The sequence below is a fragment of the Microtus oregoni genome, unplaced genomic scaffold (genome assembly GCF_018167655.1).
Source record: "Microtus oregoni isolate MIOR12 unplaced genomic scaffold, Mior012 000000F_ref0000247, whole genome shotgun sequence".
NCBI lineage: Eukaryota > Metazoa > Chordata > Mammalia > Rodentia > Cricetidae > Microtus > Microtus oregoni.
In genome coordinates this window covers 9,812,724-9,828,236 of record NW_024543059.1, presented here as the reverse complement: position 1 = coordinate 9,828,236, position 15,513 = coordinate 9,812,724, and the positions used below count along the sequence as shown (strand labels likewise).

The 15,513-nt window shown below is 37.2% G+C and overlaps 1 protein-coding gene across 5 annotated transcripts in view; it reads right to left on the bottom strand.

Annotated features, from left to right (window-relative positions):
* Positions 1–15,513, bottom strand: part of Grm5 (glutamate metabotropic receptor 5) — a 363,712-nt gene that overhangs the window by 53,232 nt on the left and 294,967 nt on the right. For all 5 annotated transcript variants that reach the window (XM_041666785.1, XM_041666947.1, XM_041666697.1 and 2 more), the window contains one exon: positions 12,214–12,340. In XM_041666785.1, the coding sequence (XP_041522719.1) occupies positions 12,214–12,340 (127 nt within the window). The remainder of the gene's footprint in view (positions 1–12,213; positions 12,341–15,513) is intronic.

Sequence of the window (15,513 nt, the reverse complement as noted above, 5' to 3'; positions counted from 1 at the left end):
CTAATCCTCAAAAGGATAATCTGAGGCTACTCAGTAAAAATAAATCACAATAAATTGAGAATGTCTGCACTGTAAAAAGCAGGTGTAGTGGTGGCCACATACTTGCTTGATGGCTGTCATTTTGGCATCAACTCATGCCCCTTCTAAGGTCTCTCATTGTTCCAAGCTCTTCTGTAGGGTCTCACTATGGTGGTGTGTATCCTGAGGATGTCTGGCCAGAGATGTGGGGTAGTTAATCTTTCTTCTTTTCTCCCTAAAATTTCCCAGCATAGGACAGCTACAACACACTTGTGACACATTCCTCATGTTGCGGCAGTAGCTTCATGGTCATTCATCACTGAAGTATTTTGATGTGGGATTTCCCTCTGTATGCTGTGAATACTATTGGTTAATAAAGAAGCTGTTTTGGGCCTGTGATAGGGTAGAGCAGAACTAGGTGGGGAAGACTAAATTGAGTGCTGGGAGAAAGAAGGCGGAGACAGAGTGAAACCATGTAGCCCTGCTGGAGACAGACACTGGAACTTTACCTAGTAAGCCACAGCCTTGTGCCCATATACAGATTAGTGGAGATGGGTTAAATTAAGATATGAGTTAGCCAGGAATATGCTTAAGCTATTGGCCAAACAGTATTGTAAATAATATAGTTTTTGTGCGGTTATTTTGTGATCTGATCAGCCGGGAACAAACAAGCGGCCTCCTACAACAGAATTTCATACCCATCATAGATTATTGCACACCTTTTATTTTAGATTCCTTTAATAAAACTCTTTTGAATATCTGACAATTCAAAGAGAGTTTTGTTGATGTTTTTATTGCTGAATTTTATAGGGAGATATGAACTGTTACACTGAGATTTATTTTATAGTAAAAAACCTAAGTAATAATGTAACAGCATTGCAGAATACTGATGGGAAGGCTGATCCCAGATCACGATTTCAGGGAGCAGTTTTGAGAACTGTGCCTTGGGTCACACTGCTGTAGAAGTATGTAAAGACACAGCTTGTGGATGGAAATAATAAGTGCAGCTAAGACACTGCTCTCCCTCTCCACTTTCCTCTTAATTCTCATCACATTGTTCTTCCATTTTGTAGATCCTCTCACAGAATGACTTTTCCCTGAGCCTGAGTGTCATGTTCCTTCCATGAGATCATAGCTCTCTCTGGCCTGTGTCAATGTTTGCTGGACTGTGTCATAGGTAGGCTGAGCAATATAAGGACAGAAACAATTTCTTTGTAATTGCATTATGGGTAGTGCCAAGGACAGGGCCTTGTATAAAACTGACAACTGAATAGGTAGACCTATCAGAGAAAGGATCAAGTTAGAAATAAGAGCTGTGTTTTACATTTTCAGCTTGAGTTACAGGAGCAATTTACTCTACGTGTTTGTGCCTCCACACAGAAAGTGCGTACAATAAGGCATTTCCTTAGCTATCGTGAGCATTTGAATCTGTGGAAACCATTACAGAAATACTCACGGATAAATACGATGACCCAGAAAAGACAAAGGAAACAACTTCACAGAACTGAATCTATACAATGCTTTGAGCTATTTTAATATTTCATTAAAAGCACACATCAAAGACTTCACTTTAAAGCAGTCCCTGAATTTGACACATATCATAGCTATCAGAAGGCTTTACTGCTAATTTTTATTTATGTTTTCTAAATAAAATAACTTGGTGGTGATCAAGTTACTTTTCCTGTGTTTGCAGAGATTCTTGAGAAGCAGTTTCGTCCAGCTGGTTTTCCTTACTGGTGTTCAAAGGCTTTCTGACTTGCTTTCTAAGCCACTGTCTTCCTTGTACCCACATACCCTAAATTCTCTTCCAGTTTGAGTCATGTTGGGATTTTCTGGAGCCTCAGCTCATGCTACTTTTCTTAAGGCTGTTTGTAAAATCATACGCATGTTCTTACACAAATGTTTCCTCCTGCTTTTCTCCCCAAGACTACTGACTTCTAATTTTTAAGTAGTACAATCTTGTAAGAACTTCCCAAGTGAGCTACTGTATGATTTAACTAATTAATATGTTTGGGTTTTTATTACAGAAAGAAAATATGGGATCACCTCCCCAATACACATAAGAAAGATGCACGAGGGGAAAGATAAATTCTTTTTCCTAACCAATAAACGATGGAAAATCATTCATGCAGTGCAATTGGAGTCTTCCACTTGGTTCTGAATTCAATACGCATTACTGAGCATGAACTCCACTTACAATAGTGGGTCCACACTATGGGTTTATAGAGGAAGTCATTTGTTTCTTTAGAGGACTCTCCAAATACTCCGCTTTGTTATTACAGTGCCAGGCACTGGGCTGAGTGCTTTATGGATATTAATATGTTTGATAAAACATTATTATGAGGTATGGGGCATTGGTTTTGTTTTTTTTTAATCAATTTTTAGTTAAGGAGACAGAGATAGGATAAGAAATGCAGAGAGTTTGAAAAGAACTCCATGGGAAGAGTAGAAGGGCTGTAAACCAAACAGGCAGACTGTGGAGACAGGCAGAGGGTTCCTGCTACAGCACAGACACAGTCACCAGAGAATTAGACTGTCTCAGGGAATCACTGCCGAGAAGCTGGATGAGGGCTTTTCAGAGGAAAGATGCTAATACCTGCCTGCCTGCCTGCAATCCACGGGCTGCTGTGGGAGCTGTGCAGAACAATATGTGGCTTCAGCAATGGCAGAATAATTATGGAGCAAGGAAAAGGGAGAAAGGAGAGGTGTGCGCGTAAAACAAAAGTGACTCAGTGTCTGCTAAATGGCCTGTGTTTTATTACACTGTCCTATGCCCTACCTGGGGAAAGACAGGCTGTTATAACTTCCTGGCCTCTTCACATAGAAGTATCTTCAAGAAAATGGTATTATATTATCTTCAGTTGTCAGTACAAGGAAGCATAATATTCTGTTCATTTTTCACCCCACTTACTGCAGTCCTTAAGAGGTGTGACGATAGAAAGCATTTACCCCTTCCGTGCCACTCATATCATATGCTAATAATTGATGAAGCCTTCCCCAAGTAGGTTAAATAATGTAGGATTAAGAATTCCCTTCCAATGTTTTATGTTCTTTGGGGGAACTGTGATAATTTACTTTGGCCAAACTAGGAAATTAAGATCAGTGAAACCACATTCTTTTCTCTAGTTCGAACACATCAGAGCTGTTTGACCACAATGCCATTGTTCGGTAGAAACCACAGATTGATCACCACGAAGAACACTGTGGTCATTTCTCATTGCTGTGTTTCTGACAAGATGCAAATTTACTGATGTTTTCCTCGAGAATCAGTTCCAGGAAGTTCTGTGGGAAGTGGGGCTTTTGCCATATTTTCCCCCTCGAGTAACTGATATTTTACAGGTGTACATGGACCTTAGTTTATCAATTACTACTTTCTTGTAGGAAGCTCTTTATAAATTGATAAACGTTGAGACATTGGAAGAGTCATAAAGCGTTTTATACCTTTTACCCAAGAGAGTTGTGGCCTCTCATTAAAGCAAAACAACATGGTTTCCTATCAACATTAAGGGGAACAGTCTCATCGAGACTGCTGTTGGGAAAGAGCCAGGGTCTCCTGCACTCCTAAACCATCCACCTACCTTCAGTTATTGTTTTCAAAACTTGAGTAGAAGAATAATGACACTTAGTACGAAATATTAATATCAAAACAGATTTTAAGCTATCTGTATTATATTTCATACCGCCTCTGATCTAGTAACTACTATTTTCACCTAGCGGAAAGGCAAGCTGATAATTAAAGGTGAAGGACATGGATATTTATTTGTTTGATGTTATATTTGTGGAGTGGATTGAAACATGGCTGCCACTAACTCCAAAAGTCTATTGATTTAAATTCTGTGCTCTTGGAACTTAATAAAGATGAATTACTGGAGGCATATCTTGAATGTTGTTGAAATCTGTTGATAAAAGTTTTATTCTGTGTTTGACATAAATTTGAATTTCTTAGTTTGTTATGGTGGATGTTTATGTATCAAACTTTTATTTTATTTATTTATTTTTTTTTGGTTTTTCGAGACAGGGTTTCTCTGTGGTTTTGGAGCCTCTCCTGGAACTAGCTCTTGTAGACCAGGCTGGTCTCGAACTCACAGAGATCCGCCTGCCTCTGCCTCCCGAGTGCTGGGATTAAAGGCGTGCGCCACCACCGCCCGGCTCTGTATCAAACTTTTAAAGGGAGTCCTACATAGTGCTAGGGGCCTGGGGAATTCTATGGTTAAATAATATCTTTTACAGATATTTAGTGCTATGGTGCTTGTTTTATTCATGAAAAGGTGACTTCTGTTTTGAAGACTTTTATAAAAATGTGACTGCAAACTTGTGATACTCTTGATTCTAAAGAATTATGTTTAGTTTTAAAATATATGTTCAGGTGTATACATATTTTTTAGAAGTGACATGGTCTTTGTGCCTGAAATTGTTTTTGAAGGAGCAATGGCCCCCTGGAGCTTGTGTTTCTGGCAGGCCTTGTCCTTCTCTATAATTTCCTCTGTCTTGCTAAAAACAGATTACCTTCCTAAAGCTAGCCACTAAGGACTATTCCCTTATTCGGTCACTTCCTCCTCCTGAGGATGACTACGAAAGTCCTGGAATCAAAAGCCCTCTTTGTTTCACCTAATGAATATGCCCAATTAATATTAAACACCTCATCCTAAAACAGGTTTTCCCCTTTTATCTCTCTAAATCACCTTTTGCCTATGTGTCTGTCTCCTCTCTGTCCAGCGGCAGTCCTTATGTCCCTCCAGGACAAATATCTCTGTACCCTTTTCCCTTGTTTCCTTTCCCTTCTCCCTGGGCCCCCATCCCTTTTACTACCACATCCTAGCCCATTTCAACACAGACCTCCCCTTTTTCTCCTCTGTAGAATAACGCCTGCAAGGTCATTTGTTACTGTTTTCTGCCTGAGTCAGAAAGCAGCCCCTTTTAACTTGTCTTCCCTGCTTAATACAGGTTCTCTCTGTAAAATAGATGTTTGGGTGTAGTTTGGGCCCCCAGAGTCCCCTCTCTGTGGGAGGCCCCTTCAGCTTTTTCAGCTTAATTTCCCCTTGGTCAAGAACTCATTTCCTCTGCCTGGTGGTGGTGGTGCACACCTTTAATCCCAGCACTTGGGAGGCAGAGACAGGTGGATCTATGTGAGCTAGTTCCAAGGCAGGCTCCAAAGCTACAGAGAAACCCTGTCTCAAAAAACCAGGGGGAAAAAAAAAGAAGACCCTTTAAACTTTCAAGACTTCATTAGATATCTCTTATTGATAGTCTTTGGTGATCAATGGTTCCTCGAGTGATATTCCTCTTGGACTGTCGCTCCTTCCTTTCATTTTATATCCTCCTTTTTTTATATCCTTCTTTTATTTGACGGTAGCTAAATCAATTTCTATTGTAGAGGAGGAAAACTTGATATATTCAACGCCTCCTTATTTGCTTGAATATCTAACCAGACTCTTTACATGTCTATCTAGCCAGATTCTGGAATATTCAAGAGTAGGAAATTTGCATCCATCACCACGTGTGACAAGTACTGAGTCTGACAACTCATATATACATATTTGCTAATGGATAATTTTGTCTTCTGTGCCACTATTGCACCTGCTATGTGGCTCAATTATTGTATACATCACGTCTATAATCCCAAGGTGAATACTTAAGTCAGGCTTCTTCTGTGGACTTGTGAGTCTTCAACAAGGGAAGGTTAGTCCACCTTTTATTTTAAGGTCATAGAATTCAGCACTGTGTGAAAAACATTAGTTTGTAAACTGAATGAATGACAGGGAAGCCAGATGCTTGGTTCTGGTTAGACCGCCACAGAAACTAGAAGTCAGCAGCTAGACAGCACCATCCTAAACTCCTGTTCAATTGTTAATGCAAATGTTGCTATAGATAGACAAAGATAAACATACCTGTCTAAATTCACATAAAATTCTCAGAAACACAGATTATTTATAAATGGCAAGAATTCCCCATTTCTGCATCTAAATTTAATTATGAAAATCAAATAGCCTGCTTTAATCACATTTAGAGTGAAAAATACCAGAATATCCTGGATATAATTAATATTGTGACAAATTTGAATCTAAATTCTTTTTTCATTATGATTTCCTGGAAATATGGGACTGAAAAAAGATGCTGCAGCAGAAGGGGAGTAGCATAGCATCGCCCCCTGGGCTTGACTTTCCTTGAGGTTTGTAGTACTAAATAATGTATACAATTTTCCTGAATCTTAGATATCTCAGTTGTAAAAATAGTATCTATGTCATAGGATTGAAACAGAAAATACTTAAGATACAACTGTTAGCAGTGCCAGACAATCTCACATGCTTTTATTAAGTGAGTTTACACTTTCAACGGCATAAAAAGTCCCATAAAATAGACTAAAGGAGAAACATGTATTAAACAAACATTTGCAAAGTGTAACTCCGGTTCTGGAGTTCAGAGACCTGCCGCTGCTCACAGCCCTGGGAGCTCTTCCTCCTCTTCCTCCAGATCCCTTCTGAACTCCTTGTTTCGCTCCACCAACTTTCACTCCTTAGCTGAAAATTCTGTTTCCAAACTCTCGGGAAATTCCATCACTCAAGGAACCAGAAGACTTGTTAGCGAATGTCCCTCTTGATACCTTCATTCCATTTCCACTGCGCTGCAGGCACCTGAAGTGCTGTTCTTTGTGAGAAGCAGGAAGCCATTCCAGCTTGCCACTGCTTCCTGCATAGAAGCCAGGTTGATTTTACCTCGGACTTTCAGTGGGGTTATTGGAGGGTGCCAGCCCCTGACACGTTCAACAGGAAACAAGTTTGCAGACTTGGAAGGGAAATTGAAGATGAGACTCTTGCTACTTGCAAGTCAACTTAAATTCTTTAGCAGAATACACACACACACACACACACACACACACACACACACACACACACACGGAAGCTTTTACAGTGGCAAGAAATAGTGAAGCAGGACCCAGTTTCTGGCAAAGAGAAGCTGTAGAAAATTCTTCCCGCGGCACGCAGATTGCCACCTTTTGCCGCTTTTCCTTTCCATCTCAAAGTAGACCATTATTGCACTGACTTTTTTCTTATTAGAGAACAATTACCCAATTTTAACAATGTTAATTCTCAATCAAATTTCTTCATTGATTTTTATGCCTGCTACATTATTTTAGCCCATACACCAATAGATTAACATTGATTGCTGTAAAACCTGTTACTGCAGTTTTCTTAGCATTTATATTTCAGTCATTTATTCTTAAATTTATTTTTCAACATTATGTAAGAAAATGTTGTGGAATGTTTTCAAATAAAAAACTTAAATGTGTAGAGTATGAATACAAAATATCTTGATTTGAAAAATATTAATGTCTTGCCATGTTAATTTCAAATGATACCCTGTCCCATGAAGGCATGTTATAAATGCTACTGAACCTTTTCTATGATTCCTATGTTACTCTTTCTAGATGATATCATCACATCATCCTTCCATTTCATGCTTAAAATTAATATCCATTATCCATTATCACATTGTCACGGTGTAAATAATATTTATAATGTGGTCCTCCAGGATTGTATTTCTTTTCTTATTTGATTTTTGGATATTCCTAGAGATAATGGCCTTGTTAAAAACCAATTTTCTAGGAGAGAAGGGCAGAGTGTTTTGCCTAGTGAGTTTACAGAAATGTTTTAGCACTTAGAATATTGCCTGGGATAGGGTTCATGACATAATATACCCCAATACAGTACCTTGGCATACTGAATTTGAGAAATAGCATGGACAATAAAGGACTTCTTGCTCTTTCCTTATCATCTCCGCTGAAGCAGGTGATATAAGATGTTTTAGTGGAAGGACCGTTTCCACGGTCATACCTGTGGGACTAGAACATCCTCCTCTGCCTTGACAAGGGGTACAGAGAGGAAGTGGAACAAGCAAGTCTTGCTACACGTGGGCCATGACTTCCCTTCCATAGTTTACCATAATTCTTCTTTATTTGTATTTATTTATTTTAAACCCAGGTACATAACCACTCAGCTTCAACTATTCTCTCAGGACTAAATTGCTTTGTGGAGGTTTTTATGTCGCTCCAAAGTTAGTATTAGACTGGTATGGTAGCTTAGACCTGTACTGTCTTGATGTCCAGCTTTTCATGAAACCTACGCAAGGGAATTAGGTGAGACCAGGACTTGGAGACCAATCTGGGTAGCATGGAGAGTTCTGTCTTAAAGAGAATAAAAAACAAGCAAAACTAAGGCTCAAAAGTTACATCTTATGTCGAATCACTATAATGCTTTCTCTTGTTAATCTTTCTTTTGACACAGAGGTTTCACCCATGTGAAACCATGGTCGACAGAAAGGAAAGACATTTTCCTTCCCTTTATCTAGGTCAGAGACGGCACTAGATATGCTCTTATTGAGTGGATTACTAGATGACTGAATAAGTAAATGGTTTTAATCTTACTTAGCATGATTTAGAGAAGACTAAAAGCCTTGGTATTTGCTTAGCTGTCCTAGCTCTCTTCTCCACACTGTTTTTTTCTTGGTCCTGGCATTATAGCATCACAAATACACTTTTCTATTTTTCATGTAGGAAGCTACTCTTTTTGCTTGGATTCATATATACACGCACTTCAAGAAGGGATTTTCAGCTGCAGCTGTTAGCTATTATGTTGATCTGGATTTCCACATTGCTCTGCTCATCTCTGATATTAACATCTAACCATTTATTATATCTATCAACATTTAGAATGTCAATATTTTTAGAGCAGGGGTCTTTTTATACTTCTCACTGCTGGTACTATTAGGTAAAAAATAACTATTTGCTGTCCTCAGTGAGAATACACACACACACACACACACACACACACACACACACACACCTTAGGGTTTATAAGCCCATGTGAGGATTTGGGTGGATTTGTCAATGTCTGGCTTTCCTGTCTTCAAGCTGAAGAAGAAAGCACACTTGTAAGTTATATTCCCACATCTGAATTTCAGGAAAAGAATGAGTTCTGTAGTCCAATGGCATTGGCAAACATTTAAGGATCTAAGTAGATCACATTATGAGGGAAAATTTGTAACAGGAAACCACAGGGAGCAAACATCTAAACTGGGGAAACCTCCATGTTTAATGGCCTAGATTATATGGAACAGGCAACAGCAGCCCACATCTCCTGCCCCAAACAGGCAAAATAAAATAAAGCAATATCAGAAATGACATTTATGTGGGACAGAGAAACCTGGGTTGTAACATGTTCCAAAATGTTCAGCATCAAGCCCACTTCCTTGAACAGAAACATTTGTAAAATAAGGAATGATAAATAACCTTGTAGTTCCAAATCATGGTAGACCTAAGTCTTTGCCGGGATCTAACAGCAGGGAGAGTGGGAGAAAGTGTGTAAATGTGAGTGCATACTACTTATCCAAGAAGTTACCTGAGCAAGAAGAAAGAGGAATTAACAGTGGAGGATTTGTCTTTGCACAAGGTCATTTTTTGAAGAGTGTAATAATTGTATGTGCCTAGTATATTAGACAAGGAAGCAGTGCATTAGTCATTCCTGCATCATTTCTAGGTGATGATCTTAATGATGCTGGAGGGATCACTTAGTTCCAGAATTATCATTATCACCCTTCCTATAAATGGCGACTTATATTTCAAGCTTAAACTTTCTCCAGTTGCTCATAATACTGTTTATTCTGCACCTATAATATGAACTGCACAGTGGTGTCACCTTTTTTAAACAAACTTTTCTCTAGCCAATATTTTAAGTTTCCTGGAAACTTAATTTTATCTTTTATTTCCAGCTCATGGTACATATTCTTGCATATGTTAAAGCCAAAACCTTTTAAATTAATGACTTCTTATTTAATAATCTGAAAAGGCGTATCAAATTGCTCTGATCTAACACTAAAACCTAGATATTTATGAACAAATGCCTTTATTCCTTTAGGATTTAAGGGAGGAAATTTAACAGTCTTCTTTAATACCTTTTATGTCAATTTCTTTGTGTGTATTGTTGATTTTATACCAAATCATACCTCAGATATTCCAATGCATTGTTTAGTTAAAGAAAACCAATCACCTTGTCTGCTGCATCAATGACCGTCCAATCTGCCTACTTGATTTTTACCCATTGTCTTTCCCCAAACTGTCTGCTTGATTTTTACCTTCCATCTATCCTGAATTACTTAACCCCACAGCAATGAGAATGTTGTATAAGAACACAACATTTACCATACTGCTGCATCCACTGAAATTCTTGCAACGGTTGCTCTCTCTACTGACAATCCAACATGGAAATCGTTAGCATATTCTTCTACAAGGCATTAGATCTTGCTCCGTACTTTCCTGAAATCTGACAATATTCTGACATCTTTTACCTTCCTATGTGTGCTGCCTTCTAGGTCAGGAATGACATTCTTCCTGCCACTTGCTAGCAACTACTATTTATCACATAAGTTATTTTTCTAGAGAAATATTTTGTGATCACAATTTTAAGTTACCTTTTCTCTATTATTTCTCTAATATTTTCATTTTATCTGCTATTCTTTTGCCTATTTTGCATGATTTGTCAGTGTGTGTGTGCAATGGAGAACTGTATTCATGGACAAGGGACTAAACATGCAAGATTATTGAGTTACCAGAGTTTTAAAATTCAGCAGTAATATAATTTGAAATTAGAAAAAATAATGAATCAATGGAAAGGAAACATCACCAACTACTGTTCCATACCAAACTAACGGAAAGGTAATAATAATATGTTTTTCTTGTAGGCAATTTTAATTTTGTGTGCATGTATACACCTACTATAATTCATCTACTTAAAAAAATTCCTTTTGATTTAATGCGCAGCACTGAGTCAACTCTGGAATGCCTACGACCATCAGAAAGCTTGCCTAATGATAAAAACAGGACTCAATGCTACCACTAGGCACTTGGATGTTTTATTAAATCTTTAAGAAAGAGAAGTCATCTGTATAAATATCACTCACTAACAAAGAGTCTTAGTGTGAGCAAGCCTCAAAGGGCTCCAGATCACAGCATTTTTCTAATCAGGGCTTTGATGTAAGCTGGTACAATGGCCATGGGTAATCATTTATTCAATGAGGGAGGGACTTAACACTGATGATCTTATGACCTATCTTCTAGGAATTCTGTGCTAAAACCCCTCTTAATATTGAAGCCACTAGACATATCCCAGGTGGTTGTTCTTTCAGGAGTACTGTTTTAGGCTTAATATGGAAGACCATTTTCAAGGAAATATACAGTCTATTTTGAACATATTCCATCTCTATTTTTATTACCCCCTTTCTTCCTCCTCCCCTTCTCACTGATCCTATGTCTTTCCCTACACAGTGCTGCTTTTATGTTCATGACTTTTATACATATATGATTTTATGTTTCCATAAAGTCTAAGACCCACAAATGAGAATGTACCTGCAACCTTTGTCTTTATATTTGATTCCGTTTGTTTGATATGGTTATCTTCATTTATATTCATTGTATTAATCATGTTTGCATATTTTTCCTTTAGCACTAAATTATGAGCTTCTTTAAGACAGAGAGATAATATTAATTTCTGTGTCTTTATTTTATTTTTAGGCAAATATACACATTGATTATATTGATGATAGGTTGAAATAGGGTTGTGGGGACTTGGACTTCAGTTTACTTTTGGAAATATTGAAAATGAATGTTGAGTATGGGATGAACACTATGGCATATAGGAGTAGTTTTTGAAATAAAGATCATAAATTAAACCAAATTCAAATAAATAAACAAGGGCAGGCCTTTGCCTGCATTGTTTAAAAACAACAATGTTTACTGAGAAACTTAAGGTTTCAAAAAGAAAGAAAAAAACAAAGAAAAAGATACAATTTTTAGCTTAAAAAATCTTTTGTTCTTGGACATGTGGTGTATGTTTGTCTCTTAACAGGAAGCTCATGGTCTACTTGGGAATGTGTAAGGTGTTCTGAGAATGGGCTAAGTGTGACCAGTAGACCACCAAGAGTTCTGGTTGGGAGTCAGGTTGGAAATCAGGCAGAACTTCCTCTGAAATCTAAAGCTTTCCAGGATGAGCCTTGCTTTGGGAAGGCTTCTGTTTCCAAGGGAAGTCTTTGAACCCTAGACCATGCTCAATGAAAGCTATGTGGAGGCATGCCCCTTTCCTCTTCATGACCGCATGACTTCTGAGTTGGTTTCGGAGGAATGTGCAGACACTGTGACATAAGTACCTGTCAGGTCATCGGTGGGCCAGGACCCCAGCTGACACGCCTTGCAGGTGTACTCATCAAACACATACTCATTCTCTTTACAAGGAGTGCACGTCCAACAACAGCTCACTTCTCCCTTCCGGATCACCTGAGGGGAAGATTTGAAATTCTGATTAATGGTGCCTCAAAGAAACTAAACCAGATTCTTCTTGTTAAAATGTTTTCATTTTTTATAGAGTTTCCTTCAGATAAATTATTAGTGATTCATAAAATGTAAGGCACTAAAATATGACCTATTTTTATTAGTCACATATATATGCACATATATATTTAAGAAAGGAGAATTTCATTTTCAGGATAATTGTTAGATTATGTAACATAAGTAGTTTTATTTAAAATAATGAGACTTTTTTTTTTTAGATCTTTACAAGGGTTGGCAAATTTAAGATACTGAGTTTTTCACCCTTGAAATATGCTGACAGCCTGTGGCTCATTTTTCATTTATTATGAATGTCAATATTTTGCCCATATAAATGCATTCATTTTTCCAAGAATAATTCCCATGTAAGTCTCCTTGAATCATGACAACTTGATATATGTTCTTCAATCATTCAAAACCAATTTGGTTTAGGCGTTTTGCATGTTCTGTTTTGATTCTCATCATCACTTATGACAAGACACAGTGGCAATGTCTTTCCTAGCAGCTCCAGCTGTGAACAGATTGAAAGTAAAAGTGTTTTTACTGGCCCTGAAGGGTGCCAAGCCTCCATGGGAAATCAAGTTCATAAATCTAGGGACAATGCCAGGGGACGTTACTATGGAGGAAGGTGATCCATTACTGTTTTAAGAGATATTAAGAAAATGATATCAAATATATATTGCATAGAGTGGAAATGAGATCTACAGAGAAAACAATTTGAAAATGAGCAACCAAGCAAATGTAAATATGTAACCAATGTTAAGACTATGGTGACAGGGAACCCAGTTCTACCATTGTATCAGTAACATCCCATGCAACATGGTAGAGAAGCAGGCCAAGAAATAGCTGTTAAGCTATTTCCTGTTGTGAGGAGGCCACTTGTTGGTTTCCGGCTGCTTAGCCCTGAAATAATCACACAGAAACTTTATTAATTAAATCACTGCTTGGCTCATTAGATCTAGCTTCTTATTGGCTAACTCTTACATATTAATTTAACCCATCTCCATTAATCCGTGTAATGCCACGTGACTGTGGCTGACCATCTAAAGATCTGGCATCTGTCTCTGGCAGGGTTACATGGCTTCTCCCTGACTCTGCCTTCCTTCTCCCAGAATTCAGTTTAGTTTTCCCTGCCTAGCTAAGTTCTGCCTTGCTATATGTCCAAAGCAGTTTCTTTATTAACCAATGAAAATCCCACATCAATTTCCATGTGTTAAAATTATATTTATTTTGTTGGTCTTGTTTATCTTATGTCTAGCCTTAGTTTCCAAAATCCTTAGTGCCCCTGCCGAGTACCTTAAGATCAATGTTAAAACATTTCTGCTTTCAAATAATATCTCAAAAATATTTTAAGTTTGAGTGAATGTACTGTTGATTGAAAAGATTCAAGGAAATTTAAGTGTTCTGTATGCCTGAGATGGCAATGCTTACTTGATAAGCAATTAAACTATTTCATTATCATTTTTCTTCCCCCAATATATTATGTTTCACTAACTAACTTTCCCTGTTTTCTTAATTATTTTTTTATTTCATCTTTGTTGATGCTTTTTATTTCCTGGATTGAAAACTAGTATCCTCACAGCAAATTGTTTCTTACCTGCTTCCCCCCAAATACTCTATCACTGTATTCTGTCCATTTGGTTGTCTTTTCTCCCAGAAGATCCAGAGGAAATGATAATTTTGAATCTTCATCTCTGTTCCTCTTTCATCCTCTTCCCTAGCCTGTCTTGTGCTGTCCACCATGTTGGCTAACAGCATTTCTCCCCTATCTCCCTCTCTCTCAGAATTGGCTCGCCCCAACCACTTTCCCTTTTATATTCAAAGCATATGTTTTGAAGTTTTATTTTTGGTGTCCACTATTATTGTTACTTTTTTGAACTTTCAGGTTGAGCATTTTGAATCTACTCAAACAGTGTCAGTTTAAACTCTAATTATTTTTAAATCCAGATCATTGGCCTTATATGTATGATTTATTTTTTCTTCTTTTCTAGATCAATTTTCATTTGCTTGTTATATCAAAAATCAACAAATCTTGAAACCAACCCATTTCTTTTCCTTTCAAACCACTTTTCTTTTTGGTGTGTGTGTATGTGTGTGTGTGTGTTCATGACATACCAGAAATTACAAGAGTCTGTTCTTACTTCCATAATGCGTGTTCTGTAATTAGGAGTTCTGCTAAATAGCTTATTTGATAAACAATATCTCAGTTATTCATTTTTCTTTCATTCCGACAATGGTACATTTTGTTGCTAGTACTTGGAATTGCAGTTGATTTTATCATATTTTGCTTTTCTTTCCTGACCCAATTTTTAATCAGCATCTGGTACTGAGTGGTTGTAGCTCTGCAAAGCTTTTATCCAATGTCATTTCTACTTCTATATTGACACTTATTGTTCATTTTTCTGCCACGATAGTCAACATCCTATATTTTAACTATTATTTCTTGTTTCATCTTCCATAAATCTACTTACTGGGGCCAATACATGTCAACATTTTAGTCAGTATTAACTATTATTTTTGCCATAAAATATAGGTTATTTAGTATAATATTGAAGACTGTCCATAAAAATTGGCCTTTATCTGCTATTTAAATGTTTTCTTTCCTAATAACTACTTACAGCAACCATTTATGTACTCAGTTACTCAACGTCATTCTAGTATCCTATCTGTTACCTTGTCTATTGCTGCTTCCCATACATCTGTGATCTTTCCTTGAAATCATACCCAGTTTTATAGTCTGATGCTTGAAATTATATTCATAAAAGCTTATATTCCTATGATTTTTTTCTTTTAATGAAGCTATCATATTATCAGAATATTGCTTACCTTTCATGTACTTTTCCTCATTCATATTAAATCTACTGATGAAGACATTACATTTTCTACCATGGATATTAATGAACTATTACATTGACATTTTTTGATAGCTATTTGTTAAATATGTTTCCAGCTCTAAACTACTTATTCGCAGGAATCATTATCTTTAGAAACATTGCTATGCAGAAAGAGTAAATAGATCAAATATGACTTCTCAGCTTAATTAATGAGCTCAGATTGGCTACCTAGACTATTATGAGTTGAATGCTAGGTTTCCTAAAGAACTGATCAGAATAAAGTAAAAA